We start from the raw sequence: 26,127 nt of genomic DNA, 5'->3' as shown, positions 1-26,127 counted from the left end.
CACGGATCAGATGGGGCAACATCTGGAGGTGCAGAAGATGGGACTTAGTAAAGCGGTCCCTGAGTCCCCATGTTTACCGGGGGCGCAAGGAGAGAACAGAATGGGCGATGAGCCTGAGAATGGATGGAAACCACGAACGGCTGAGAGAGACAGCGGGATCCTGCCACCGTTCCCCAGACCCTCTCCATTAAGAGGTAGGCCGTCTGCTGGAAATTTCGAGAGCCAGAGGTAGCTTTGAAGATTGTAGAGAGGGGTGAAGCAAGTATGGAACGCTTTAGGAGGGGGTCTCTAAAGCAACGCTTCTCAAATGTGATGTGTACATAAGTCACCTGGGATCTTGTTCAAATGTTGGTTCTGATTCAGCTGGCCGGGGCAGAGCCTAAGACGCTGCGTTTCTAACAGGCTCCCACGTATTGCTGCTGCTGCTGCTGCTGGGCCAGGACCATGCTGGGAGGAGCAAGGATTTAGAGTCAGATAAGGAGAAGGAGAAAGACTGGCAGAAGAACTCACCATAACGACAGACTTACCTTTGATAATCGCACCCAGGGTAAAAGCTGACACTTGGAGAAGTCTGTGTGGGAGCCACAGGCCCTGCAGGTGATGGGAAGGGGGCCATGGAGAAGGAAGCATGGCAAAGAGGAAAGAAGCCAAGAGAGAAGGTGAGCTTCTGGGGTGATAGGAGGCCCAGCAGTGCCCCTGGGACCCCTCATCTAGGTCAATGTGGGGTGGACCACCAACTGCACATTTGGAGGCCCCCCAACAGAGGATGGGAGTCGACTGGGGCAGGAAAGTGGTATTCCAGGGGTATCTGAGAGTGCAAGCCGCAGGCAGGGCAGGCCACCCCCGAGCTGTTCTGCAGGAAGGTACTGGACTATTATTCTGGACTTGTTCAAAGCTTGGCCAGGACACATCAATCCAGAGTGTGAGGAGAGGGACAGAAATGGCTCTGCCCCTAGGAACAGGGGTGAGATGATTTCTGTGCCAGAAACTAAAAAAAAAAAAAAAAAAAAAAAAAAGGAATGAAATCTGTGAAGGAAGGAGCTGGGGAGAAAGAGGAGGTGAGTTGGGCTCCGAGTCCTAACTGAGCCCTAAGGGTCCAACTTGCAGTCAGAAATCAAGAGGTTTCAGAAAGGCACAGGCTGGAAACAAAAATGCTTTAGGTTCAGGCGACCCAGGGCAGGGGCCGAGGGGTGGAGTGTGCAGGGACGCCACTCAGCTGTCTGGGGCCCAGTCTAAGGGAGAGAGGGAGCTTTGAGTCCTAGGCTGAGGTTCAACCGAGGTCAGGTTCACCAGGGGAAATGCAAGGAGGACAGCAGGGGCGAGCAAAGAACATCAAGAGTAAAAGCACGGAGGCGTCGAAATGAGCCGCAAGTGCAGGAACGGGGTGCCAGCGTGGGGAATACGGCGGGTACTCGGAGAGGGAGGTGAGGCCAGCAGCCCGAGCTCTGTCCCGCGGCGACCCGGAGGCGGCGGCGGTTTCTGAGCGCGGCGTGGCGCGCTCCCCCGGCTTTGGCGCGGTTCGCTCGCCGCGCAGCCCCGGCTGCCCCCTGCCCGGGCCTCCCAGGGCCCGCGGGTCCCTCCTGTTCCTCCCCGCGGCCTCGTGCAGGCCGCAGCCCCCAGCCCGGGCGACCGACTCGCCAGGATCCGCCCCGCCGCGGCGGCCCGGACCCAGCCGCTCCTCCCCCGATGATGTCACGTCCCCGGCCGCCCCTCGGCCGGCCGCGCCGCCCCGCCCCCGCCTCCCCCGGCCCCCAGTCCCCTGGGCCCGCCCGCTCCCGCCATCCCTCCTCCCGCCCGCGCTCCCTCCCTTCGACTCCCGCTCCCCCGGGAGCGGCGGCGGCGGCGGGATGGCCCGGGCCCGCGGCCAGGCCCCGGGGAGCGGCGGCCGGAGGCGGCCGCGGCGGGGCGGCGCGGGAACCGGGCCCCGGGGGGAGTCGGCCGGGTTGCTGCTGCTGCTGCTCCAGGTGCTGCCGCCCGGGGCTGCGGCAGGGCCGGGGCGCCGGGGCACGCGGGGCTCCGGCGGCGGCGGCGGCGTCTGCTGGCCCGGCGCTGCCCCTGCCTTTCCCCGGGACGCGCGGCTGCTGCTGCTCCTGCCGCCGCTGCCGCCGCTGTCGCCGCCGCCGCCGAGCTCCGCGCCCGCAGCCTCCGCCTCCCGGATGGTAATCAGCGCCCCGCGCCGGCGCCGCGGGCGGGCGGGAGGTGGGGGGGGCGCGAGGGGGAAAGGGCGGGCAGCCCCGCGCCCCCGCCTCGCCGGAGGCAGCTCCCGGGGCGCTCGGCCCCCCCCCTCCGACGACCGCGGCCCTGGGCAGCCGCCAGAGCGCGCCTCTGGGGCGCCTCCGCGCGGACCGGGTGCCGGCTCCGCTCCCGCCCTCCCCGCCTCGCTCGCAGTCCGCCCGCCGGCGCTCAGGCCGCGGGGGAATCCCTCCATCTCCCCGCCCCGCGCCCCGGGAGGGGAGGGGACAGCGCCGGCGCTCGCGGACCCGCTTTCTCCGAGGGAGCGCCCGAGAGGCGAGCGCGCACTGAGACGCGGGGACCAGGCGCTGCGCTGCGCTCCTGGAGGCGCCCGCTGCCGTCGGGTCGGGCTGAGCCGAGCCGCCCGCAGCCTCGGCTGGACCGCATTCCCGGCGGCAGGGGCGCCCACCGACTGCGCGCCCCTATGTTCCCCGCGCAGGACACTCTGCCCCGCGGCGGGCTGAACCTGAAGGAGGAGCCGCTGCTGCCCGCCGGCTTGGGCTCGGTGCGCTCCTGGATGCAGGGCGCGGGCATCCTGGACGCCAGCACCGCGGCGCAGAGGTAAGCGCTTGGACGCGACCCGGCGCGCTCGGGTTGGACGGCTCCGCGCCGCCTTCGCTCAGCCTGCTGAGCTGCTGGGGCGAGGGGTGGGGGGAGCCCTAACTCTGGACAGTCCCGACAAGCTCTCCCGCCCACCCTGCCCGGAGCGCCTCCGCTTCCTCCTGAGGATATGGGGCGGGCCGGGGCGGGGCTTCTGCCACCCCTGCCGCTGCCCCAGCTCTGATATCTGATTTCTGACTGTCGCTCGGGGGGCCGGGCGGTCCATGGCTCTAGAATAGAAGGTATCCCCGCTGCCCGCCGTCCCTGAGCCATGACCCACAGCCACCGGCCGTCAAGTAACAGACAACCCCTCCTTCGTGGGCAGTCCCAGTACCTCTCCTTGTCCAATTCCGAGGCTCTCCGCCAGCAAAGGCACAAAACCCAGCCCCCTGTCTGCTTTCCCACGCCCCTCAGAGTTGAAGGAGGGGTGCGTGTGGAGCCAGAGAAGCGGCCGGGGGGCTGAAGAGTGGGAAACAGGCGAGCTGGACAGTCACCTTGGCTGGAATGATTGGGGCTGGGGCTGGGGCTGGGCGCTCAGGCCCCGCCTCTCCTCAAAGTGAAGAGCCCTGGAGGAGGCAGAGGGTTCCTGGGAACCCAGCACCTCTGTTCCTCTCCTCTGACACCTTTGCAGGAGTCTGGGCACGGGGCCTGGGTAGGGAATGGACTCCTGGATTTGGAAAGGAAGTTTAATGGGTTTGTTGACCTGCCCCCACAAGACCTGACCACGGACTTTTTTGTGCCCTCATATCCTACGGGAGTTCTCAGTGGTTAGGACTAAGGAGGGGCTGCCTCTGCAGACCCCTGGGGCACGTGGGAGCTTGGCTTCCCCGAGGTCTGAGCAGCTGCTCCTCCAGCAGCCTGAAGGGATTCTACGGGAGGGCTGCCAGGGCCGAGCAGGCCTGGCGCACCGGCCCAACATTCCCATCCCCGGCCCTGTTCAGCGGACACCGCTCCTCGTCCAAGCCCAGCCTCAGCCCTTAACAGACACACACCTTGTTTCCTTTGCCAACCAAACCTGTGTCTCTGCACCCTGTCCTTTGCTGACTGTCAGCAGGGAGTGCTGGGGGCTCTCCCTGGAGCTCATCTCTTCAAGAGGAGAGGGTCTTGCTATGAATTAATTTACATAGTTTTACTCATGATATAACTATATTCCAGAAAAATTGGTAAGTAGAAAACAAAAGTCCACCTTTCTAATACAACTACCGTCAGCATTTTAGTGTATTTCCTTCCCATCTTTTTCCCAATCATGCCCCACCCCCCCACGCCGGGCCCTGGGCTGTGCATATAGTTCTGTATACTGCCTGGTTTTCTGTTGGTTCTGTTTTTTATTTAATTTGAGATGGTCAGTTCCTTAATGGGGGCTCCATCTTTTTCTCTACCACTGGCTGTGGTGAGAGCTCCTTGTGAAAATGGGTGAAGAATTCCAGGGGGGCCCTGGGGTTTAGGATTCTTATTTATCTCTGACCGGACCCTCTGTCCCTGTGTCAAGGCAGCAGATTTGATGAGGGGGAAGCAGATGTGAAAGAGTTGGCGCTCTTATAGCCTGTATGGGTGCAGAAGTGTGGGGATGGGGCCCTTTCCCAGAGGATCTGAACATCAGCGGTGTGGTCTGCACGTGGTGGGGGGGGTCTTGAGTGGCATTGAGGTGTCCCACCTGAGTCTTGGGGGCCTCATCACTGGGACTCAGATGGCTTCCCCTATTAGAAGAGGGGCATTTCTTCAGGCCTGGCTCCTTATTTGCAAATCCAGAGACTTCTGTGCCTCAGGACACAGCTTGGGAGCACACCCCTGCCCCATTTGGTTGACTCTGGACCACCTTCCTCCTTGTGGGGGGGGGGGGAGCAGGCTAATCCTTTCTCCTCATTCTTCCCAAAGTGACCCATCATCTCTCCCATTTGTGTCTTGATCCCCAGTCAGTCCTCGGCTCAGGTCTTTCCATCCTGAAATAGCAACAAGCATTCCTTTCCCCGTCCTTACCTCCCTCTTCAACCTCTGCCTGCTTTCTCTCCCTCTCACCTCTGGAAAACTTGCCCAGGAGCACTCTTCCCCAAGCCTGCTTGGGATCTGACGGTCGATGCCTTGCCCCACAGCCCCCTGATTGTCAAGACTCCTAGATATCAAGGCTCCTAGATGTTTCTTCATGTCCGAGGTCAACTTTTAAGAATGGTTTGCCCTTGCCCTCCACCTCTTTCCTCCCTGGCTTGAAGGTTAATCTATCCCCGTTCCCCACCACAGCCTCCTAGCCCACTGCCCCAGCCGCAGTCTCTCACCTTTCCCTTGAAACCATCTGCCATGCCCCAGGGGGACCAGAGCAATATTTCCGAAGAACTCTTCTCTGATCATGTCCTTCTCCAATTAAAAGCTTCAGTCACCCCCACTTCCTCCCAGGTATTCAGCACTCAGAGCTCGTTTAACTCCAAACTCCCTTCCAGCCCTTGGCACGATACTTGGTATCCAATAATGCCTCTTGAAACTGTTCCCCTGGCCCCAGCACCCACATAGCCACTGAATAAAGTCTTACAGTCTCAGGGACCCACAGCACCCAGCACCTTCTATGTGTGTCCTCCCACCCGGACCTCAGGAACAGGTCTCAGTGCTGCCTACGGATGCTGGCCACAGGCCAGAGTCAGCAGTGCCCCACCAGCCCGTGCCTTCCTTTAGGGCAAGGATGGTGGCTTATTCATGCTTGTGTCCACAGCACCGGGACAGGCTGGAGCAGTCAGTGGGGGGGGCAATCCTTCAGTATTTGCTGAAGGAAACAGCAGTACATGTTAGAAAGTTCCCAGATCCCTTTCTGTTGGGTTTCCCTCCCCATGTTGGTGGTCTCCAGCTCTACCTGACTCCAGGAACCAGATATTGGGCAGCGGCTGCTTCCCAGCTTTATGACGCCAAGTTTTACAGAAGATGGAGATGGAGGAGAAGGCCCAGAACCTGCCAAGATCAGTGAGGGAGGCTCTGCCAACAGGAAGGAAAGTTCTGAGCAAAAGAGGAGTAGGAAAAGAGATGGGTTCCTTGCCCTTGCCCTGGAGGCAAGAGGGGAGGGAAGAGAAGTCTGGCATCCCCAAGGGCTGACAGGATCTTCCCCGTGGGGAGCTCTGCACAAGGACCCCTGGCCAGTGCTGCCACTTTATCTCCGAGTCGCAGATGCCAGCCCCAGCCTGTGTTCCCCGGACTGCCCTGCAGACTCGTCCTCTTGCTGGGGTGTTTACCCAGAAGCAGCTCTCCTCTCCTGCTGTGATTCCCAGCCCCGGGGAGACCCCTGCAGGACCCAAGCCCGCCCTCCCCCTCGAGCCAGTCCCAGCACACAGGCAGGCCCTGAGAAAGCCAGCTGGGCTGCCTTTCCTGTAAGCAGCTGCGCGCTAGCCTCCCTGCTAGGAAATGCTTTTGTTTGCTTTAATAATTAATAGCCGCTCCTCAGCCTGGGACCTGGCAGGCAGGCCCGTGGGTGGGTGGCGAGGGAGTGGGCAGAGAGAAGCAGGGTGGGCAGGCTTTAGGTGGAATGGAGGGCCAGAGGAAGGGTGGGAGAGCTGGCTAGTGAGATCCTTCCCCTCCCCCCACCCCACTGGGGGACTTCCGTGGCCACCGAGACAACTTCCTGTGGCAGGTGAGGCCACCTGCTGCCGCTGCCCCGCAGCAGGAATAGGGCAAAGCCTCCCCTCCCACAGGCCCCTCTGGACTCAGGTTCAGAGCCTCCAGGTCCTCCCTCTGCCCACATTTTCCAGGTGGGTGTGCCCCAGTGGGCGCAGCTTTTATCTTCCTGGTCTGTGGCACAGCTAGGCTCTGGGCCGGTGGGGCTGGGCAGGGCTAGGCCACAGACCTTGGCTGCGGCCAGGAATGCCAGGCCCAGTTGGATGGCCATCAGCAGGCCCAGGGGCCCAGGGGAGGCCTGCAGGGAGCCGGGCCAGTGGAACCCTTGGAGGAAGGAGAGAGGACACAGAGATAAGAGAGATCTATGGGCCAGGATGGGCAAAAGAAAGGCTTAGATTAGTGGAGATTTTAGGGAAAGCTGAGACAAAGGATGGGACGCAGGAGACATGCTTTTGTTCCTTCCACCTCCTAGGGGCGGGCAGGTAAAAAGGAGCCTCCCCCTCATTGCAGGTGACCTTAGGGCTTGTCTCCATCTCCCCAGCATCCCAGATTCCAAGGCAGATCAGGCCCAAGCCAAGGCACTGCTCAGAACCTTGGGCTATGAAGGCGGCAAGAGTTTAGGATTGGGTAGGGGGCAGGGGGATGCAGAAGATCTGAGGACGCCCCTGGGGGGAGGCCAAACTCCGGCCTGGGCCACTTGTCCTCTGAGGGGTTTGGGATGCTTGTTTTAAATTGCTCGTATTTATTATAAGCATGTAGTCAGGAATGTAAGGAGCCCCAAGTGGCCTGCTGAGGACAGAGTTGAGATGGTGTGGTGCCCTCTGTGCTAGAAAGCTGTGGCAGGGTCCGGCAACTGCCTCGAGAAGGGCCCTGGTGGGTCCTGCCCTGCTCTGGGAAGGAGCATCTCCAGGGGCCACTGTGGCCCCCGCAATAGCAGCTAGACAACTCCGCAGCCCCCAGCCTGCCCTCAGATGCGTCCCCCAAGCGCAGGCCACCTGAATGGCCCTGGCCAGGAAGGTCAGGTTGTCCTTGGTGTCAACTTTAACCTGGATTCCCAGCACCGTACTCAGGAAGCCCATGCGCATTCGTGCTTCCTGCAAAGCAGGCGTCCTCAGACCATCAAGTCTCTGCACCCACCAAAGCTCTTCTGCCACCGTCGCCCGTAATTTATGGACTATTCCAGAGCAGAAGATGGGAGGGGGGGGGTGAGCAGGCCATGGTAGAGATACGAAAAGGAGCGCTTTCTCCTCTCACGTCCAGGTTCGTGAGTATGAGAGCGAGTGCCTCACCACCTCAGCACACTCCGGAGTTGAGAGGAAGCTGTTTTGAACATTTTGTTGAAAACAACCTTTTTAAGAAAGCCAAGAGATGTGTGATTCTTTTTGGAGTCTCACAAAAGTGATGAATGGGGCCGTTCTCACCATTCAGCTGCATCTATCTGAAGAAGGCGCCTGTGCCGCGTGCTTTTGCACTAATGATACTAAGGGAATGAGATGTTTCTGAATTGATAGGCTCCAGGAGCACATGTACCAGGTGAGGCCGTTCTTATGCCTTCCTGCCAACTTGCCGTCAGTCCCTTGGGCTGTAATTTTACTGGCTTCTCACACACCGCAGGCCTCTGGATGGCTGGTGGTTAGTACCCCGCCCCTATCCCCTCAGGACCCTTGGTAAAGGGTCTGCTTCTGCCTCGGGCATCTGCTTCCTGAGACTTTCTTAGGCTGCCCGAGCCTGCGCTGCCCACTTGCACACCGGGCCAGGCGCCCTGAGAAATGATGCCCCAGGAGCCCTCCACAAATGGCTAACTGAAGTTGGTGGATAACTACCCCAGCTCCCTCCTCCGAAGCACCTGTTCTAGACTGTTTCCAGAGCTCCCAGCAGGACCGAGGAGCTGCAGTGGCCCACAGCAGTAACTTCTGGAGAAAGCACCCTTCATGGAGTGCCTCTCCTCTTTCTCATTCCCCAGCCTGGCCAAGTGTGTTTGCTGGAATCACCTCCCACATCAACTGTTTGCGTTTGAATCCTTGCCTCTCCAGACTTCAGACTTCGGGGACTCTATTCCTGCTCCCCTTTTTCCTTTTAGATAAGGGATTCATCCCAGTAAATATCCTTGCAGTTTCTCCCCACACCCCATTGGTGGTGTTGGGCAACCCCACTCGGGAGACCACAAAATCAGAGACGCTGGCCTTCATCCACATCTCTCTGTCTCTAAGCTAGTATGAGAGCAGACAGTGGCCCCACCTCCCACCTCCCACACCTCTGCACCCAGGAGGCACCCAGCAGGGGCACTCTGACCTCTCTGCATCCCCTGTGTCCATTTTCAGAGCTGTTTGAGCAGATCTCTCGCCCTTTCGTTCTTTCAGTTCTTTACTCTTGGTTTGTTTTCTCATTACAAAAGCGTTGACTCTTCCCAAGGGGGGAAGAGCTAAAGTCTCTCCCCTGCCGATCCTCTCCCTTTGGGGCTTGCCCTTCCGTTTAGGCATGCGGATTGCTCACCTACTGCACGTTGGGGGTGGAGGTGCACGGGGGGAACCAGGAGAAGGAAGGGCTAGTCCAGAGCTACCCCACGTTCTTGCTGATGTATTGATCCTTCTGTCATTTTCTGTCTCTTGTTCATAGGAAATACGAGAATGCCTTTCTAAAGCAAAACTTTTTCTATTTCACCTTGAGCCTCTCCCATGTCCCGCAGGGGTATGAACAGGGTCAACTGGAGACAGTCACAGAGCAGGAGCAGCCCTGGGTATGCCCGGCAGGGGTCTTGCCCACTCTACAGTCCTCTCCTGGTCTGCAGGAGCAGGGGTGGGGGGAGCACTGGAGCTGTAATACTCATATTGTTCTGTCCTTGCTCTTGATAGTAATCCTGTCAAGGAGCTGTAAACTAGCCACCTGTACCATTGTTTTGCCTGGATGGCTGTGACCCGGAAGGATGAGGGTGCCTCAGAGCCCCTCGGCAAGGTGGGGGAGGGAGGATGATGCTGGGCTGCCTCTTGGGAGAATCGGAATGGAGCCTTTGGGGCCGGCATCGGCATGTGAGGCAGGGCAGCCCCCTCCCCGTCCCCCAGCTGCCAGCACTGGATACTGGTCCACAGGCCCCAGGCAGGGGGCAGGGGTACCTGCCCTCTTTACTCTCCCTGGGTTTCCTGACCTCTCTCCCCAGGAATCCCCTCTGGCATGGAGGGCAGCCCTGTGAAGGGAGTTTGGCTTGGGACTTGGGCCAGACTTCCCAGGTCTGGTCCTCAGAAGCCTGGCAGGAGCTGGCAGGCAGCCAGGACCCGGGACTGACTGATATTCGCCAAGAGGGATGGATGGGAGAGGGAACTCATGCCAGCAGCACTGATTCACTCTTGGCCTGGAAGTGCAGGGGCGTCTGGGAAGAAAGGGTGTATTGAGTGGTGGAGGGGACTGGGTTGTTGCTCAGTATCAACCCCTCCTCTGTTAAGGCCCCTTTTCCTATGCCCTCCGGCCCTGCTGTCTGAGAGCCTTCCAGGCACCTTTCCTGGTCGAGCTGACAGAATAAAAGGCCTAGTGGTCTGGGAGGGCTCCACAAGCCCACCCCCTTCCGCCTTTTCTCCCCTCAGGTGGTCCTGGAACCTGACCCAGGGAACGTCTCTTCCCCCTAAACTGGTCCTGGGGCCAAAAGGAGGAGTCAGGGTTGCTGCCTTATTAGCATATTCATCAGCGGTAATCAGGGACCTGCTGTGATCAAAGCTCTTCGGGCTTCTCTGCCTCTTGGCAAATGGGAAACTGGAGGGTCAAGGCCGGGACTTGAAAGGACTTTGTCGCCTGAGGGGGAGGGGAGAAGAGGGCAGAAGAGGTGGGAAGCTGGAGGGAGAAGGACCTCCATGGAGAAAGGGACTCCTGTGGAAAGAACCTTTGATAGGGAAGAGAAGGTGTCAGTGGTCCCCTCAACTCCTCGTGATCAGAGACCAGCAAGACCCATCACTTCTGCCCCTGAAATCAGCGTTCCACAAGGGCCAGTGAGGCTCCCAAGCAGGCTTAAGGAGATGGAGCAATTGTCCTTTTAATGTTCATGTATTTACTATAATATGTACCAGGAAAAACACAGCCTCTCAAGGCAGGATATCCCAGATATTACGGTTTTGCATGAAGCAGAGTAAGCTAAGTTGATTTAAAATTATATGCAGAACAACAGTAAGGAGTGAGAAATATGGCAGACGATGGGACTCTGGTCTGAATGGTTCAAGGCAGCACTCCCATCCCCATCCTCTCCTCTGCATCCCCTCGCTGCAGCTTCTCGCTTTCCCACCCCACTGCGCCTTCCCCACAGGCCACATCTTCTAAGCCCCGCCTGGCTTCAGAACCTTCTGGTGGCCTTTCCTTGTATTTCGCCAGCCCTATCCCTCAGCCAAATTGGTGCGTAAAAAATGAGCTCAAAACTCAGCAGCGTCAAACAACAAACACCCATTACCTCACGCAGTTTCTCGGAGTCAGGAGTGAGGGAGCAGCTCGGGCTTTTCCTGAGGCTGCAGTCATCTGAAGGCTTCGCTGGGGCTGGTGGATCTTCTTCCAAGGTGGCTCGTTCACACAGCTGGCAAGCTAAGTGCTGGCTGTGGGCAGGAGACCTTGGTTCTTCTCCATGTAGACCTTCCACAGGGCTGCTCAAGTGTCCTCATAACATGGCAGCCGGCTTTGCCCTGGGTGGCTGACCCAATAGAACGAGGCAGAAGCCGCCATGTCTTTTATGACCTAACCTTGGAAATCATATGCTATCACTTGTGCCATATTCTGTTGGCCACGAAGACCAACCCTCATACAGTCTGGGAGTGGACTACACATGGGCATAAATACCAGGAAGTGGGGATCCTGGGGCACCATCTTGGCTACCACACATGGGGAGCACCAGCCTGAGCCAAGTCAAGGAGGGTCTATTCCTGGAGGGTGTCCCGGGGCCCTCCACATACACTTGTGCACGCTTCGAAGCCTCATTTTCCAGCCCCGGTGGCCATAGCTGCCTTTTGCAGGGGGAGGATCTGAAGCCATAGGAGACCTAAGGAACACGCTTTTCAAGAGCCTGGCCGGGACGAGACAGTCTAAACTCGTGGCCTGGTTTTTGTGTCTCTTCAGACGTGGGCTTCCGATGCACCTTTTTCTTCACTTCACTTCACTTTCTAAAATCTGTGGTCCAGCGACACCAGCCCCCACACCCGCAGCCATTTCTCACGCTGTTTGTCCTGCCCCTTTGCCTGCCGCAACTGCTGAGCTCCTGTTCGTTCCTCAAGAGCCAGGGGAAAAGCCACCGTCTCCGTGAAGGCTTCCCCTCGTCTCTCACGGAAAGAATTCATTTTTTCTTCCTTTGCTTCTATTGTTTTGTTGTTGTTGTTGCTGTTGTTTGGTACGGTAACATCTTTTGGGGGCACCCACCACTTTGTCAGGTGTTACAGCTCCCTGCATCTGTCTTCCCTCCTTTCCAGGCATTTAATTCTGGCCTCGCTCAGTGCGGTGTGTCCGGGGCTTGGTACATCGCTAGGGCTGAGGAAATGCTTGGTGAATAGGGCCTTTGTTTTTCTCCTCCTGCTCTTGCCCGGGCCTTGCTTCTAGGAATCATTTCTTTTTCTTTTCTTTTCTTTTTTTTTTAAGATTTTATTTTTAAGTAATCTCTACACCCAATGTGGGGCTTGAACTCCCAACCCTGAGATCAAGAGGCACATGCTCCCCTGACTTCTAGGAGTCATTTCTGATGAGCCGGGAGACAGCCCATGGCGAGGCTAGACCAGAAGGTCCTCCTGCCCAAGGGAGCCAGTGTGTATCTTTCCCATGGCAGAAGGCCGGTCCCTGTACACCTGAGGGGCGCGCCCCCCGCCTTCAGACATAGCACAGGGGCCGGGCTGGGCAGACTAGTGGCCCTGAGCCAGTTTAATGCCTCTGAGCGTCTGAGGGACATCACCATCATGTCCCAGAAGATGCCGCAGGCTCACGAACACAGTCGTGGGCTGGAGGACCCTGGGTTATTTGTCCCAGTATCTCCTAGCTGCCCCCTGGTGCTCTAAAGGGCAGTCACAGGAGCCTTTGGTCAGTTAGATGGGCTGTTCGTACCTTGGTTTTAGAGATCAGCCGTTCAAAATGTGGAGCCCAGGGAAAAGCCTGGGAGGGCGCCTGGCAGGGGTGCCTCGTTGCCCCCTTCTGCACCCCTTGTCCCCAGGGGAGCAGGCTAGGGTGACGTCAGTCCGGGGAGCCGAGTCTGGAACTGAGATCCCTGGCAAGGGTGGAAGGGGCCCATCCCATCTGATCTCAGCGGCCGGACCAGCACCCCCCTACCTGGTTGGAGGGGCTGGGGTCTTTCTCCCAGGAGGGCGCTTCCGGTGGTTGGCCAGCCCCTTTCCTCCTCGCAGCGGCGTGGGCCTGGCACGTGCGCATTTTGAGAAGCAGCCCCCCTCCAACCTCAGGAAATCCAACTTCTTCCACTTCGTGCTGGCCATGTATGACCGGCAGGGGCAGCCCGTGGAGGTGGAGCGCACGGCCTTCATCGATTTCGTGGAAAAGGACCGAGTGAGAGGCTCGTGGGCTCACGGGGCCAGGGCGTGGGGGAGAGGGGCTGGGGGGTAAGGGGGGCTTCAGGGAACCCCTCCCCGGGGGCAGGCGGATGGACAGCCGGTGCAGGGGTGAGGGGGGCGGGATGGATGAAAGGGAGGGTGGCAGGGAAGGGAGACCGGAGGAGCCTCGGGAGCACTGAGCGTCCTCCCCATCCTGGCGCCGCAGGAACCTGGGGCTGAAAAGACCAACAACGGGATCCACTACCGCCTCCGGCTGGTGTATAACAACGGTGAGTGAGTGAGGCCCGCCGCCCGGACCAGTCCCGGCTCCCCGCACCTTGCGTGACCTATCATGGCCCATTCCACGGGCCGAGGAGGGCCTGGCTCCAGGTGGGGAGGGTGTGGAGCGTGGTTCAGTCATGCGAGGCCGCAGCAAGCCCCTCCTCCTCCCCACCCTTAGGACTTCGGACGGAGCAGGACCTCTATGTGCGCCTCATTGACTCCATGTCCAAGCAGGTGAGCCCGCCCAGGGGGTGCTCAGGCCCATCTTGGCCTCCTCTTGGCCCCCGTCTGAGTGAGCATCCTCATCCCTGTGCCCGCCTCCCGTGCGCTCCTCATTCCCGCTGGTCCAGCTCCTGTGGCAGGAGGCTGTGTGGCCCTGCCCTCCAATCTAGAAAAAGGCAGTACTTGTACAAAGGCCTTGTCTGGGGTTGTGTCCCCTAGAAGCCCAGCCTAGATGGGCGTTCAGGTGCGTGTGCTTTATAGGGAAGCGGGGGTGAAGGGGAGGGAGGGAAGCAGGACAGAGAAAGCTGAGCAGGGCTCAGCAAGGATGTGGTCCCAGCTGGAGTCTAGCCTCGGCCTGATCCCCAGGGAACTCGAGAGAAGGTGGCACCAGACTTGTGCCCCCTTGAGACAAGGAGGCCAGGATTCTCTACCCTGTATCAGTCAGTCATTGGCTGGGGTCCACTCCCAAGGGGAGAGTGTAACCTTCCAGACGTTTCCAACCTAGGCAGCTCCCATCTGCTGAGAGCAATTCTCAAGAGAAAGCCCTTAGCAGCCTCCACTAAGCACAGCTGGGGGATGGGCGCCCTGGTCCAGGAAAGGGGATGGGGGGGGAGCTTCTACTGCAGATCCTTAGCGCCTTGCCGATCTGGAAGGTCACGGGAGGCTCCCAGGCCAGCAGAAGGAGCTTGGGGACATTGAAAGCTGAGCGAATCCTGATGGATCCTGCCCCAGGCAGGACCCCAAGTCTCAGGGCTTTTCAGAGAAGTTGTGCGTGCTGGTCAGGAGCAGGGCTGAGCGAGTCACAAACGGGCCGGTCAGTGGCCTAGGATGCAAGGTGGAGACGGGCTTTCCCACAGTCTTCCAGCCTCCACCCAATCCTGGGGCAGAGGAAAAAATGGTTTGTTTCTAGAAAGCCTGTGGTCACTGTGGTGTGACCAGGCAGTGGCCAGTGGGACTGTGTGGGGACAAGTGTGGAAGGGGTTGGAGGAGGTCCAGAGAGAGAGGGTCCCCACCAGTGAGGGACAGCCTGGACGCACAGGGGGACAGAAAGTGGGCAGCTGGAGCTGCAGGGTAGGAAGCTCACTCCTCACTTCAGGGCGGAGTGGAGGCCGGGGGCGCTGGTGGGGAGGCTGGTCCAGCAGCACGAGGGGGACACGCTGGCCTGGGATGGGGAGAGAGACCGGTGAGGAGAGCCCAGAGGGACAGTGCTTGTGAACGGGAGGCAGAGGCCCCTAGGGACATGGGAACTGTGGAGATAGGAGTGTGTCTCCCCACCAGCAGCCTGACCTTGTGGTCTGGGGACCTCCCCCACCCCAAACACAGCTGGCTCTGGAAAAAGCCGCCTGTGGACAAACAGGATCTATAGAGCTACCTCAGGCCTCTCTTGCCCACGACAGCCCCCGGTGGGGGTCTTGGTTTGGGGTCCAGGTCCCAGTTCCTGCTTTGCCTTCTTGGGCGCCCAGAGCAAGTTGAAGGGCGCAATCTTCCCTGGGGGCAGGGCCCATCTCTCCCCTACACTTGAACTTGAGAGCAGCCTCCTTCCTCTTGAGCCTGTGCATTCGTCCTCTCCCCCAGGCCATCATCTACGAGGGGCAGGACAAGAACCCCGAAATGTGCCGAGTGCTGCTCACCCATGAGATCATGTGCAGGTGAGAAGGCTTGGGACACTTGCAGCGGTGCCCCCTGGTCCCCACCAGGCCCTGCTCCTGACGGCTGCCGCCACCCCCCTCCTCGCAGCTCCCTGGGGAAGCCTGGTTGGGGAGGCGACGAGGGAGGAGGGAGGCCCTTGAGCACAGTGCTGGCTGAAGAGAGAGGGTCCTTGAGGCCCCATTAGCCTGGCCTGTTTATGTGGCTTCTGCAAGTGTTTTTGTAAGAGAGGCCTCCTGCCACCACAGGAAAGCTTAGCTAATAAAGCTCAGGGGAGGCTTGCTGGGGGAGGGGGGGGGCTCTCGGATTCGCTCAGCAGCTAGAGAGAGGAAACTTTGCTGCCTCCTGGGTGAGCCTCGGGGTGCTCCCAGGGGAGGTGGGGGTGGGGCAGACACAGCTCTTGGCTCTCCTTCCCCGTTACCCCAGAGCTTGGCATTTCTAGGCAAGGCCTCCCCAGGAGATGCCCGTCATATAGGGTCCTGCATGGAAAAGAGAATGATGTCCAAACATCTGGTTGGGACACTGGATGCGTTTGGGAAGAGTAGTGACAAGGAAGGGGCATGAGGAGGCGTCTGGGGCGCTGATCATGTGGTCTTTCTTGGTCTGGGTGGTGGTTACATGGGTGGGTTCACTTTCTGATAATTCCTGAGTTGCATGCTTACAATCCAAGCTCTTTTGCTGTATGAGAGAGAGAGACCTGGAAGGTGGCCTGCAGCCTGCCTTTCCTGAATCCTCCAGGAGCAGCTTGCCTTTGGGACAAGGGTTTCCTGGCCAACCTTACGCTCAGGACTGGGCTCTCTAGGTCCCTGCGAAGGACGCTTCTCCCCCAGGCTCCTGGGAGTGAGTCCCCTGGACAGGGATTCCATACTCAGAGATAGGACATAGCATCCTCGACCGGAAGCACGTGTGCCCACTTGTGCGTGTGCGTACACACACACACACACACACATGCACACACACCCCTTCTCCTTTGTTCCCTTTCTCCTTCCCTCTCTCCTTTTCCCCCAGCCGGTGCTGTGACCGGAAGAGCTGTGGCAACCGGAATGAGACGCCCTCTGACCCGGTCATTATTGACAGGTAGGGGCTGGGGAGGAGGCCCTGGGAGGCCAGGGCGGGCTGGGTTCAGCCGCAGAGCACGGTAGCATACCCCCCGCACCCCCCCACCCACTGATAGCTGTAAGCAGAGAGAAACTGCCAGACACCGCGGAGCTGCCCCCACCTTGCCTCTGGGTGAAGCCCCTGGTGGCAGGCTTCCTAGGGGCTGGGCTTAGGAGTTCTGCTCCCTGGGGAAGAAGGCCCGAACACCAGGGCAGGGGTGGGGGCGGGGAGGAAGTGACCCAGAGCCCAGAGGTGGCTGGGAGGACGCAGGGGCTGGCATGGAAAAGGCAGGGAAGGCCGGGTTCTAGTCCCCGGCCCACTTCCACCTCCGCGCTGCTCGACTTGACTTCTCTGAACTTCCGTTTCCTTCATTTGAAAAGTGGGGACCTACTTGGCAGTTTCCAGTCTCAGGACTGTTAAGGCGATGCATGTAAAAATGCATTCTCCCACCATGATTTTTTAAAATTATTTTATTTCTTTTTGACAAGCAAATGCATCATATGTAAGGCACAAAATTCAAAAGGTACAAAAGAGTACCCCACCCCTATTACGGCAGACTTTTGTACCGTACCTTTTTAAAAATTTGCAACAATATATCTTAGAGACTGCGCCATGTTGGAACATCAACCCTGCCTTATTCTCCTTTGAATAGAGAAGGCATTTACAGGAGCAAATTCAAGCTTTAAAGAGTTTATAGCAAAAAGGCTCCCACCTCGGCGTCTCGCCCATCCATTGCCCTCCAGATAACCAAGCTTTGTTAGCAGTTTCTTGAGATCGTCTGCCCATAGATGAGAAAATACAGATACATATTGTTTTTGTACCTTTCCTTTTATGTTTCTAAAAATGATGGCATGCGAAATGTACTTTTCAGCACCTTTCCTTTTCTCTAAGAAACATGCGTATCTGGGAGGTTATATCAGGACACAAGAAGTCTCTTTCCTCTTTTTTGCTACTGCAAAATATTCCCTGGCATGGATAAACTATCATTTCTTTCAGTAGTCTGCCATTGTTGGACATTTTGGCCATTTCTGTTCCATTTCGGAGATAAAACATGCTGCAATGACTTACTCTGTCCGTGTGTCGCTTTGCACATAGGTGCATTCATAGGAGGGATGTTACAGAAGCGGAATTTCTGGGTCGGAGGACATGTGCGTTTGTTCATTTTAATAGTTATTATCAGTTTGCCCTCTGCGGAGATTACACCAATTGGTATTCATACCAGCAGTTTTGAGAATGCCTGTTGCCCACACTCTGGCCAATTAAATACGTTGTTTATTCATTCAACAAAAAAAATTTTTTTAATATTCACTCTGTGTCAGGGTCTCTTCTATATTCTGTGGATTAAGCAGTGACCAAAACAGACAAAAGGCTTGTGTTTATGGGCTTACGATCCAGTAGGGGAGATGGACGTGAACGGAATGAATGAGCGTAGATGATGTGAGACAGTGGTAACAGCTAAGGAGAAAAAGCAAGCATCAGGAAAGATCAGAGAGTGCCCGGGAAGGGGGGATGGCAGTTTTAGACTGTTCAAGGAAAGCCTCCCTAAAAAGATGACATTTGAGCCAAGACCTGAAGGAAGGAAGGGAGTGAGCCATGTTTGAACCCAGGGGAAGGATATTCTTGGCAGGAGCGGACCTGATGTGTTTAAGGAACAGCAAGAAAGTGCAGGTGACCTGAGCGAGGGGAACCCTAGGAGGAGATGGCGTCAGGGAACCAACGGTGGGGTCAGAGGAAGGCAAGACCATGCAGACAGGACCTTGTAAGTTGCATATAGGCCATTATAGGGGCTTTGGCTTTTATTCTGAATGGCATGGAAGCCAGGGGCGGCAGGGAGGTGTTTGAGAAGAGTGAGATGACCTGATTAATATTTTAGCAAGATCACTCTAGCTCATGTGTTGCCGATGACCTGTTGGAGGCGAGGGCGGTAGCACAGAGATGAGTGAGGAAGCCAGCATGGTTCTCCAGGTGAGAGAAAGTGGAGGCTGTTATAGAGACGGTGTTAGGAGGTGGTGGCAGGAAGTGGCTGGATATATTTCATGGGCAGAACTAACAAGATCTGTTATGGAAGGAGAAACAGAGTGACAGAGAGGGGAGTCGAAGACATGTCCCAGATGTCTGACCTGATCAACCTAGAAGGACAGAGTGCCTATTTACTGAGGAGGAACAGATTTCAGAACAAGCAGGTTTGGGAGCCGGAAGATCAGGAGTTTGGTGTTAAGATGCTTACCAAACGTCCGTGTGGCGGGCGGGGGTGGCGGGGATGAAAAGCAGCTGAAAACATGAGTGCGGATCCCGAGGGAAAGGTCCAGGCTGTGGTTATAAATCTGAATGAAAGAAATCATCATGGGAATGAAGGCTGAAAGAAAACAGGTGAGGTCCGAGAACTGAATCCTGGGGTGTCCAGTGTTTAGAGGCCGTGGATATGTGGAGCCAGTGAAGGAGAATGACAAGGAACAGCCAGGGAGGTAAAAAGGGAAGTCAGAGGATTGGAATGTTCTAGAAGTCTAGATAAGAAACTATTCCAAAAAGGAGGCAACAGTCAATTGCATCAAATGATGCTCATGGAGACGATAAAAAGACCAAGAATTGACTGTTACATTTAGCAATGAGGGGGACATTGGTGACCTCAGCAACAGCTATTTCTGTAGAGTGGAGGAGCGCAAGTCTGGTAAGAGGATGTCTGAGAACAGGAGAACAGAGAACAGAGGAGCTCTAGGAGTTTTGCTCTAAAGGGATCAGAGAAATGAGGTGGTGGCAGGAGCACAGCGTAAGCCCCCCCCCCCAAAATAAAAAAAAATACAGCTTCTTCATACACTGATGAAAAACCCAGTAGGAAAGGGGGAATAATGATGCAGGAGATAGAGGGGGAAATTGCTGGAGCCGTGTCGTATAGCCAGCGAAGGGCATGGGATCCCATGCACGGGTGGAGGACTGGTTTAGCTGGGAGCATAGACAGCTATCCACGGACAGAGCAAGGAAGTCAGAGAGCCTGGGCCCGGAAGGGGGCAAATCGGGACATCCAACATGGAATCTTGCAGAAGTCCTTTCCTGATTGCTTTGTTTCCTCAGTGAAATGGGAAGCCAGGTCCACAGGTGAGCATGAGCATGGGGAAGGAGACACTAGGGCATAAAACAGTTGTTCAGGAGAGTGAGTGGACCATGGAAATGTTGTGTGATTGCCAGGCAGCACTAAGGGCTTGCCCGAGGTTTGGGGTCATAAAAGTGAGAAATTTCTCCAGCCATGCTGAGCCACAGTGCAGGTGCTGGACAGGTGAGTGGTCACGTATAAGCATAGTTAAGGGTTTGCCAGGTGAGTACAAGGGAACACGAGAGGCAGGAGAGTGAAAAGCGTACGCAAAGGGTGTTTACAAAAATGGAACAAGAAATTTAAGGGCGAGGGAGAGGAATATGGGAGAGTGAAGAGAAGGCAGGATGAATGGAATTTTGGTTCTGAAGGGGCCAAACAATTATTGGAGTGGAGGTACCAGAAAGGGGTTCAGCTGGAGGTTAGAAGAGGGTTAGACCATGGGTTGTCTGGAGGTAGGCTTATTCGGGGAGATTGCATTTATCAGTAAGATGTGGCCAAGGGAAGGTAGAGACAAGGTCATCGGAGGAGAGATGCTCGCAGAATGCAGAGAAGGATGTTTTGGAAGAATTCTCTATCTATGTTGATACTGAAATCACCAAGAATTAAGACAGGATCATTGTTCAAGAGTATATAAAGAGTGATCCAGCAGGCAAATCTTCAAGGAGTGAAGGCAAGTGGTCTTGGGGTTGAGAAATGATTGCAACAAGCGGTGGTCGCCATACTTTTTTTTGTCTCTCTCCATCATCAAGGTGAACTGTGGTATCCTGGTGAATTTCATTTCTCTTACTCTGAGGTTGAGCATACTTTCAGGTATCTACACTCTGTTTATATTTCCTTTTCTGGAAACTCTCTCTTCATTTCCTTTGCTTCTTTTTCTATGAAGGACTGGCTTTTGTTACTGATTTGTAGGAGGATACATTAAGGAAATTCGCCCTTTGCATGAGTCACAAAGATTTTTTTCTAGTTGGTTGTTATCTTGTAACTTTTCTTAGGGTGCCACTTGACCACCCCCTCAATCTTTTAAGTACTCCGGATTTTTGTCATATTTAGAAAGGTCTTTCTCACACCAAAATTATTTTTAAAAATTTATCCTGTGGTTTCTTCTGGTACTTTTATGGTTTCCCTGTTTACATTTAAGTATGTGGTCCATTTGGAAAAAAATTTAAGTTATTGTGTCTCATATCATACATACAGAAGAAAAATATAACAAAATGGAAATTATGAGGCATAATAATGTACACCTGTGAACTGACCAACAAACTTAGAATGAGAACATTAAATATATTATTGAAGCCACCTCTATGTTCTTTCACCATCTCATACCACTGCCTACCCCTTTCCTAAAGGTAATAAGTAAATTGAGGTTTGTGTTAACACACAACTCTCTAAAAAATGATTTGCCGCATATTGTAAACACTATGTCTCGTTGTGCTTGTTTTTAACTTTATAAAAAGGATGTCATATTGTAGCGTCTTCTAAAATGTTCTTTTTAAATTCAGCATTATATTTTTAAGATTTTTCTATGTTGCCGTATTTATGGTTGGTTGTACTTTGTGCTATTATAAGCAAAGCTGCTCTGAACATTCCTGTCTGTCTCTCCTAATTTGAACAGGTACAAGAGTGTGTTTAGGATGTAAACCTAACCCTGGAACGGCCAGGTCATAGGGCGTGCATATGATTAAAACAGTAGGAGTCAATGTCAAACCATTTTCCACGACGGTTGTCCTGAGCAATGTTCCCAGCCAGTGACTGAGCTCCTATTACTCCACCTCCCACAGCCCTTACTAATGTCGAGCTTCTTTTTTTTTTTATATATAATTTTTTTAAATTTTATTTATTTATTCAACAGAGATAGAGACAGCCAGCGAGAGAGGGAACACAAGCAGGGGGAGTGGGAGAGGAAGAAGCAGGCTCCCAGCGGAGAAGCCTGATGTGGGGCTCGATCCCATAACGCCGGGATCACGCCCTGAGCTGAAGGCAGACGCTTAACCGCTGTGCCACCCAGGCGCCCCTAATGTTGAGCTTCTTAATGTTTGCCAGTCTTGCGGCCACAGAGGGAATTTTGGGGGGGCCTTCATTTGCATTTTCTTGATTACTAACGAAGTTGAGCACCTTTTTATTTGTTCATTAGTATTTGCGTTCCTTCTCCTCCTAAGGGGTTTTTATACTGATTTAAATGGATCTTCATAAATCCTAGATACTGATCCTTTGTCAGGAAAGTCTATTTCAAGTATCACAATGTAGTTGAACTTACCAATATTTTCCTTGTGATTTTTACTCCGTGTTTTATTTAGGAAATTTTTCCCTATGCTGAGTCATAAACATATTTTTCTATATTTTCTTCTAAAGGTTTTGCAGTTTTTCATTTTACATTTAGGCTTATAACCCATGTGGAACGAATTCTGGGGCATGGTATGAATTAAGAAATCAATGTAATTATTTTTACTTATGAATCATTAATTATTCTAGTATCATTTATTAAGTAGTTCATCCTTTCCTACTGAATTGCAGTTCCATCTCTGTCCTAAATCAGGTTTTCTCCTATTTGTGGGTCTGGTTCTAGACTATTTGTTCTGTTCCTGTGATTTACTTGATCACCCCTGTGCTAACATCACCCTGTTTTAATCACTATAGCTTTAGAATAATGGTAGAAACAAGTGTGTAGGGCAAGTCTCCTACCCTCTCTTGTTCTTGAGGAGAGTATTGCATTTTTTGGCCTTTTGTGTTTCCATATAAGTTTTAGAATGCACTTATAAAATTACACACACACGCACACACACACACATATCTTTGGGGGCTTTGATTAATATTATAATTAACCTGTACACTAACTTGGAAGAGAATTCACATCTTTATGCTACTGAGTCTTCCAATCCATAAATATGGTTTATCTCTCTATTTAAGTATATTTTCTCTAATGCCTTTCAATAAAGTTTTATAATTTTCTCAATAAAGGCCACATACACTCTTTTTCATTCAGTTCACTCATTCAATAAATATTTATTGAGCATCTACTATGGACAAGGCATTGTTCTCGGCTCTACGAATACCGGAGTAAGCAAAGCAGAGAAAAATATCTGTCCTCAGAGAAGGAGACGACACAGGGGAGAAAGGCAAAGGCGATCATTCTGAGTATGTTAGAATGTGATCTGTGGGAGAACTAGAGAAAAATAAAACTGATCAGGAATTTGGGGGTCAGGGAAATGTGATTTTTAAGTGCAGTGATCACAGTAAGCCAAATTGCGGGTGGAGTTTGAGGAAGGATTTGAAGAGAGAATGAACCATTCGTGTGTATGGGCAGCTTATCTGGTACAATTTACATTTTGTTGCTATTGCAAATCTTATCTTTTGTTATATTTATATCTAGATAGACATAACTAGCTCTTTGTTGATAGTGTGGAGAAATGCAATTGATATTTGCATGTGAACCTTTGTCTTTATACTTGTTTTGTTTTTGCTGTATAGACAGCCGTGTTATGCAAACCATAACTGGTTTTTTTTCCATCCAATCCTTATTTTTTTAAATATTTTATTTATTTATTTATTTATTTATTTATTTATTTATTTATTTATTTATTTGAGAGAGAGAGCATGAGCTGGCAGGAGAGGCAGAGGGAGAAGCGGGCTTCCCACGGAGCAGGGAGCCCGACATGGGGCTCAATCCCGGGACCCTGAGATCATGACCTGAGCTGAAGGCAGATGCTTAACAGACTGAGCCATCCAGAAACCCCTTTTTTTCTTATTTTACTGCACTGACTAGAGCCTCAAGTACAGCATTGAATATAAGCAGTGGCAATGGCATTCTTGTCTTGTTTTTGGTTTTAAAGAAAATGTTTCCAATGTTTCACCATTAGAAACATGGTTAACTGTAGCCATTTGGTAGCTATACTCTATCAGGTTAAAAAAGTTTGGTAAGCGATTTTTGTTTTGGGGGTTTTTTAAATCATGAATGGATATTGAATTTCACATGTTGCTTTTCTCTGCACGTATTGAATTGAGGAGATAGCCTTTCTCCTTCAAACTATCAATGCAATGAATTTCATTAACGGTTTTCCTAATCCTGAATTACTCCTGGTATAACCCTAACTTGATAATGGTTTACGATCTTCTCCATATGCTGCAGGATTTGTGTTGTTAATAATATTTTTAGAGTTTTTCCATTTATGCTCAACAGTGATTGGCTTGTAATTATCTTATAATGTCCAAGTATGATTTCGACAGTTAGTGACATACCAGCCTCGAATAATGAAAAGGGGCGTGTTCTTTCTTTGACTATTCGCTGGATGAGTTTGTATGAGTTTGGAATGATTTGTTCCTTGAAAATGTGTTATAATTTGCCTTGAGTTTGTGGGGATGAGAAGGAGAGAATTTTTAAAACATTGACTCACCCTTTTTTTTTTATGATCATAGACAACTCAGGCCTTCTGTTTCTTTTTTACTCTGTTTCAGTAAGTTATATTTTTAAAGGAATTTGTACATTGTACCTAAGTTTTCAAATGTGTTTCCATAAAGTTGTTCTTAGTGTTCTCTTATCTTTTTGATCTCTGTTGTATTTTTAGCTATGAACTTTTTCCATTCCCGATATTGTTTGTAGCATATCTTTCTCCTTATTAAGTTTTACCAGCAATTTGTCACTTTTATTAGCCTTTTCTGAAAACTGAATTTTCAGGGCACCTGAGAGGCACAGTTGGTTAAGTGTCCGACTCTTGGTTTTGGCTCAGGACATGATCTCAGAGTCGTGAGATGGAGCCCCACATCGGGCTCAGCAAGGAGTCCGCTTGAGGTTCTCTCTCCCTCTCCCTCCGCCCTTCCTGCTCATGCTCTCTCTCTCTCAAATAAATAAATAAATCTTTAAAAATATATATATAAACTAACTTTTAGCTTTATCAACCTTTTTCTAATGTGTGTTTGCTTTGCATTACATTAATTCTGCATTTATCTTTATTTTCTTCCTTCTTCTTTCATTGGGTTTATGTTGTTCTTTCCTAATTTCTCGAGTTGGATACTTAGCTCATTAATCACTGACCTTCTTCCTAATACAATCATTTAAGACTGTCATATTTCCTTAAAATACTACTTTACCTGTATCTCACATTTTCACATCTCATATTTTTATTACCACTCAGTTTCAAGGATTGTTATATTTCTGTTATGACTTCTTTTTCAGTGCATGGGCTATTTAAAGGTGTGTTTCCTTATTCTTTATTTTTCAATTAACTTTATGAGGTATAATCGGTATGCAATAAAATGCACATAAAGTATACAACTTGAAAAGTTTTGACATATGTATATACTGATGAAACCATCACCACAATCGAAACAGTGAACATATCCTTCATCCCTAAAAGTTTCCTCATGCCCCCTTGGAATCTCTCCCTCTCTCCCCTTACCTCTATCCTCAGGCAACCATTTCTCTGCTTTCTGTCATTATAGATTGGTTTGCATTTTGTAAAATTTTATATAAATGAAATTATACAGTGTGGGCTTTTTTTGTCTAGTTCTTTTCACTCAGCGTAATCTTTTTTGTGTGTTTCATCCATGTTGTTGCATGTTATCCATAGCTCATTTCTTTTTTTTTTTTAAGATTTTATTCATTTATTTGACAGAGAGAGAGACAGCCAGCGAGAGAGGGAACACAGGCAGGGGGAGAGGAAGAAGCAGGCTCCCAGCAGAGGAGCCTGATGTGGGGCTCGATCCCAGGACTCCGGGATCACGCCCTGAGCCGAAGGCAGACGCTTAACGCCTGAGCCACCCAGGCGCGCCCTAGCTCATTTCTTTTTATACCTGAGTGGTATTCCCTTGTATGAATATAGCAAAATCATCTTGTCCCATCATCTCTTTTTTTTTTTAAAGATTTTATTTATTTATTTGACAGAGATAGAGACAGCCAGCGAGAGAGGGAACACAAGCAGGGGGAGTGGGAGAGGAAGAAACAGGCTCACAGCGGAGGAGCCTGACGTGGGGCTCGATCCCGTAACGCCGGGATCACGCCCCGAGCCGAAGGCAGACGCTTTAACCGCTGTGCCACCCAGGCGCCCCCCCATCATCTCTTGATAGACAGTTGGGTTGTTTCCAGTTTATAGCTATTACAGATAAAGCTTTATAAACATTTGTGGACTAGTCCTTTTATGGACAAACGTTTTCATTTCTCTTGGGTAAAATCCTAGGAGTGGAATGGTTGGATCATATGGTAAGAGTATGTTTAACTTTATAAGTAATTACCTAACTGATTTCCAGAGGAATTGTGCCATTTTACATTCCCACCAGCAGTGTATGAGAGTCATAGTTCCTCTACATTCTCATCAGCATGAGAATGGTCTATCTTTTTAATTTTAGCCATTCTAATAGATGTGCAGTGGTATCTCATTATGGTTTTAATTTGTACATCTCTAACGACAAATGGTGTTGAACATCTTTTCATGTGCTTATTTGCCATCCATATATTTTCTTTGAAGAACTATCTGTTCAAATATTCCGCCATCATCCCCCTTTTTATTTGGGTTGTTTTCTTATTACTGAGTTGTAGGAGTTCTTTATATATTGTGCATAAAAGTCATATATCTATTTTTACAAAATTTTTTCCCCAGTCAGTGACTTGTCTTTTCATGCTCCTAACAGTGTTATTTAAAGAATACAAGTTTTTAAATTTTCATGAAGTCCAGTTTATAAATTTTTTAATTTTATGTATTATGCTTTTGATATCATAGCTAAAAAATCCTGAATCAATGACCTCAGCTTTCATTCTAGGAAACCAGAAAAAGGAGATGAAATTAAATCCAAAGTAAGCAGAAGAAAGGAACCAATAAATATCAAAATAAAAAAATAGAGAAAATCAATGAAACCAAAAACTGCTTATTTTAGATCAATGAAATGAATAAACCT

The 26,127-nt window shown here is 52.3% G+C and overlaps 2 protein-coding genes across 3 annotated transcripts in view; one reads left to right on the top strand and one right to left on the bottom strand.

Moving 5' to 3' along the window:
- Positions 1-1,270: 1,270 nt before the first annotated feature.
- On the bottom strand, positions 1,271-2,619 carry LOC121104648 (myosin heavy chain IB-like). Its single transcript, XM_040638660.1, has 2 exons — positions 2,485-2,619; positions 1,271-2,059 (listed from the first exon to the last, which is right to left on the bottom strand). Exons 1-2 carry the CDS (start codon positions 2,617-2,619, stop codon positions 1,271-1,273), a joined length of 924 nt encoding a protein of 307 aa, XP_040494594.1.
- A 37-nt stretch (positions 2,620-2,656) lies between these two features.
- EBF4 (EBF family member 4) overlaps positions 2,657-26,127 on the top strand; it is a 54,807-nt gene continuing 31,336 nt past the window's right edge. The window contains exons 1-6 of one of the 2 annotated variants that reach the window (XM_040638075.1): positions 2,657-2,793; positions 12,768-12,924; positions 13,135-13,198; positions 13,369-13,424; positions 14,988-15,061; positions 16,068-16,136. In XM_040638075.1, the coding sequence (XP_040494009.1) occupies positions 2,657-2,793; positions 12,768-12,924; positions 13,135-13,198; positions 13,369-13,424; positions 14,988-15,061; positions 16,068-16,136 (557 nt within the window). Of the gene's footprint in view, positions 2,794-11,576; positions 12,925-13,134; positions 13,199-13,368; positions 13,425-14,987; positions 15,062-16,067; positions 16,137-26,127 lie in introns of those variants that run through there. The other variant, XM_040638074.1, reaches the window with a different exon arrangement.

The sequence above is a fragment of the Ursus maritimus genome, unplaced genomic scaffold (genome assembly GCF_017311325.1).
Source record: "Ursus maritimus isolate PB19 unplaced genomic scaffold, ASM1731132v1 scaffold_22, whole genome shotgun sequence".
NCBI classification, from domain to species: Eukaryota; Metazoa; Chordata; class Mammalia; order Carnivora; family Ursidae; genus Ursus; species Ursus maritimus.
This window is presented reverse-complemented; position numbering and strand designations above follow the sequence as displayed.

Bases quoted from the DNA above. Each gene is read 5' to 3' on its own strand.
- LOC121104648 (XM_040638660.1), bottom strand. From the start codon at position 2,619: ATGCGGTCCAGCCGAGGCTGCGGGCGGCTCGGCTCAGCCCGACCCGAC. The intron at 2,060-2,484 runs GCGGGTCCGCGA...TCCCGGGGAAAG, and splicing joins CGGGCGCTCCCTCGGAGAAA to GCAGGGGCAGCGCCGGGCCA.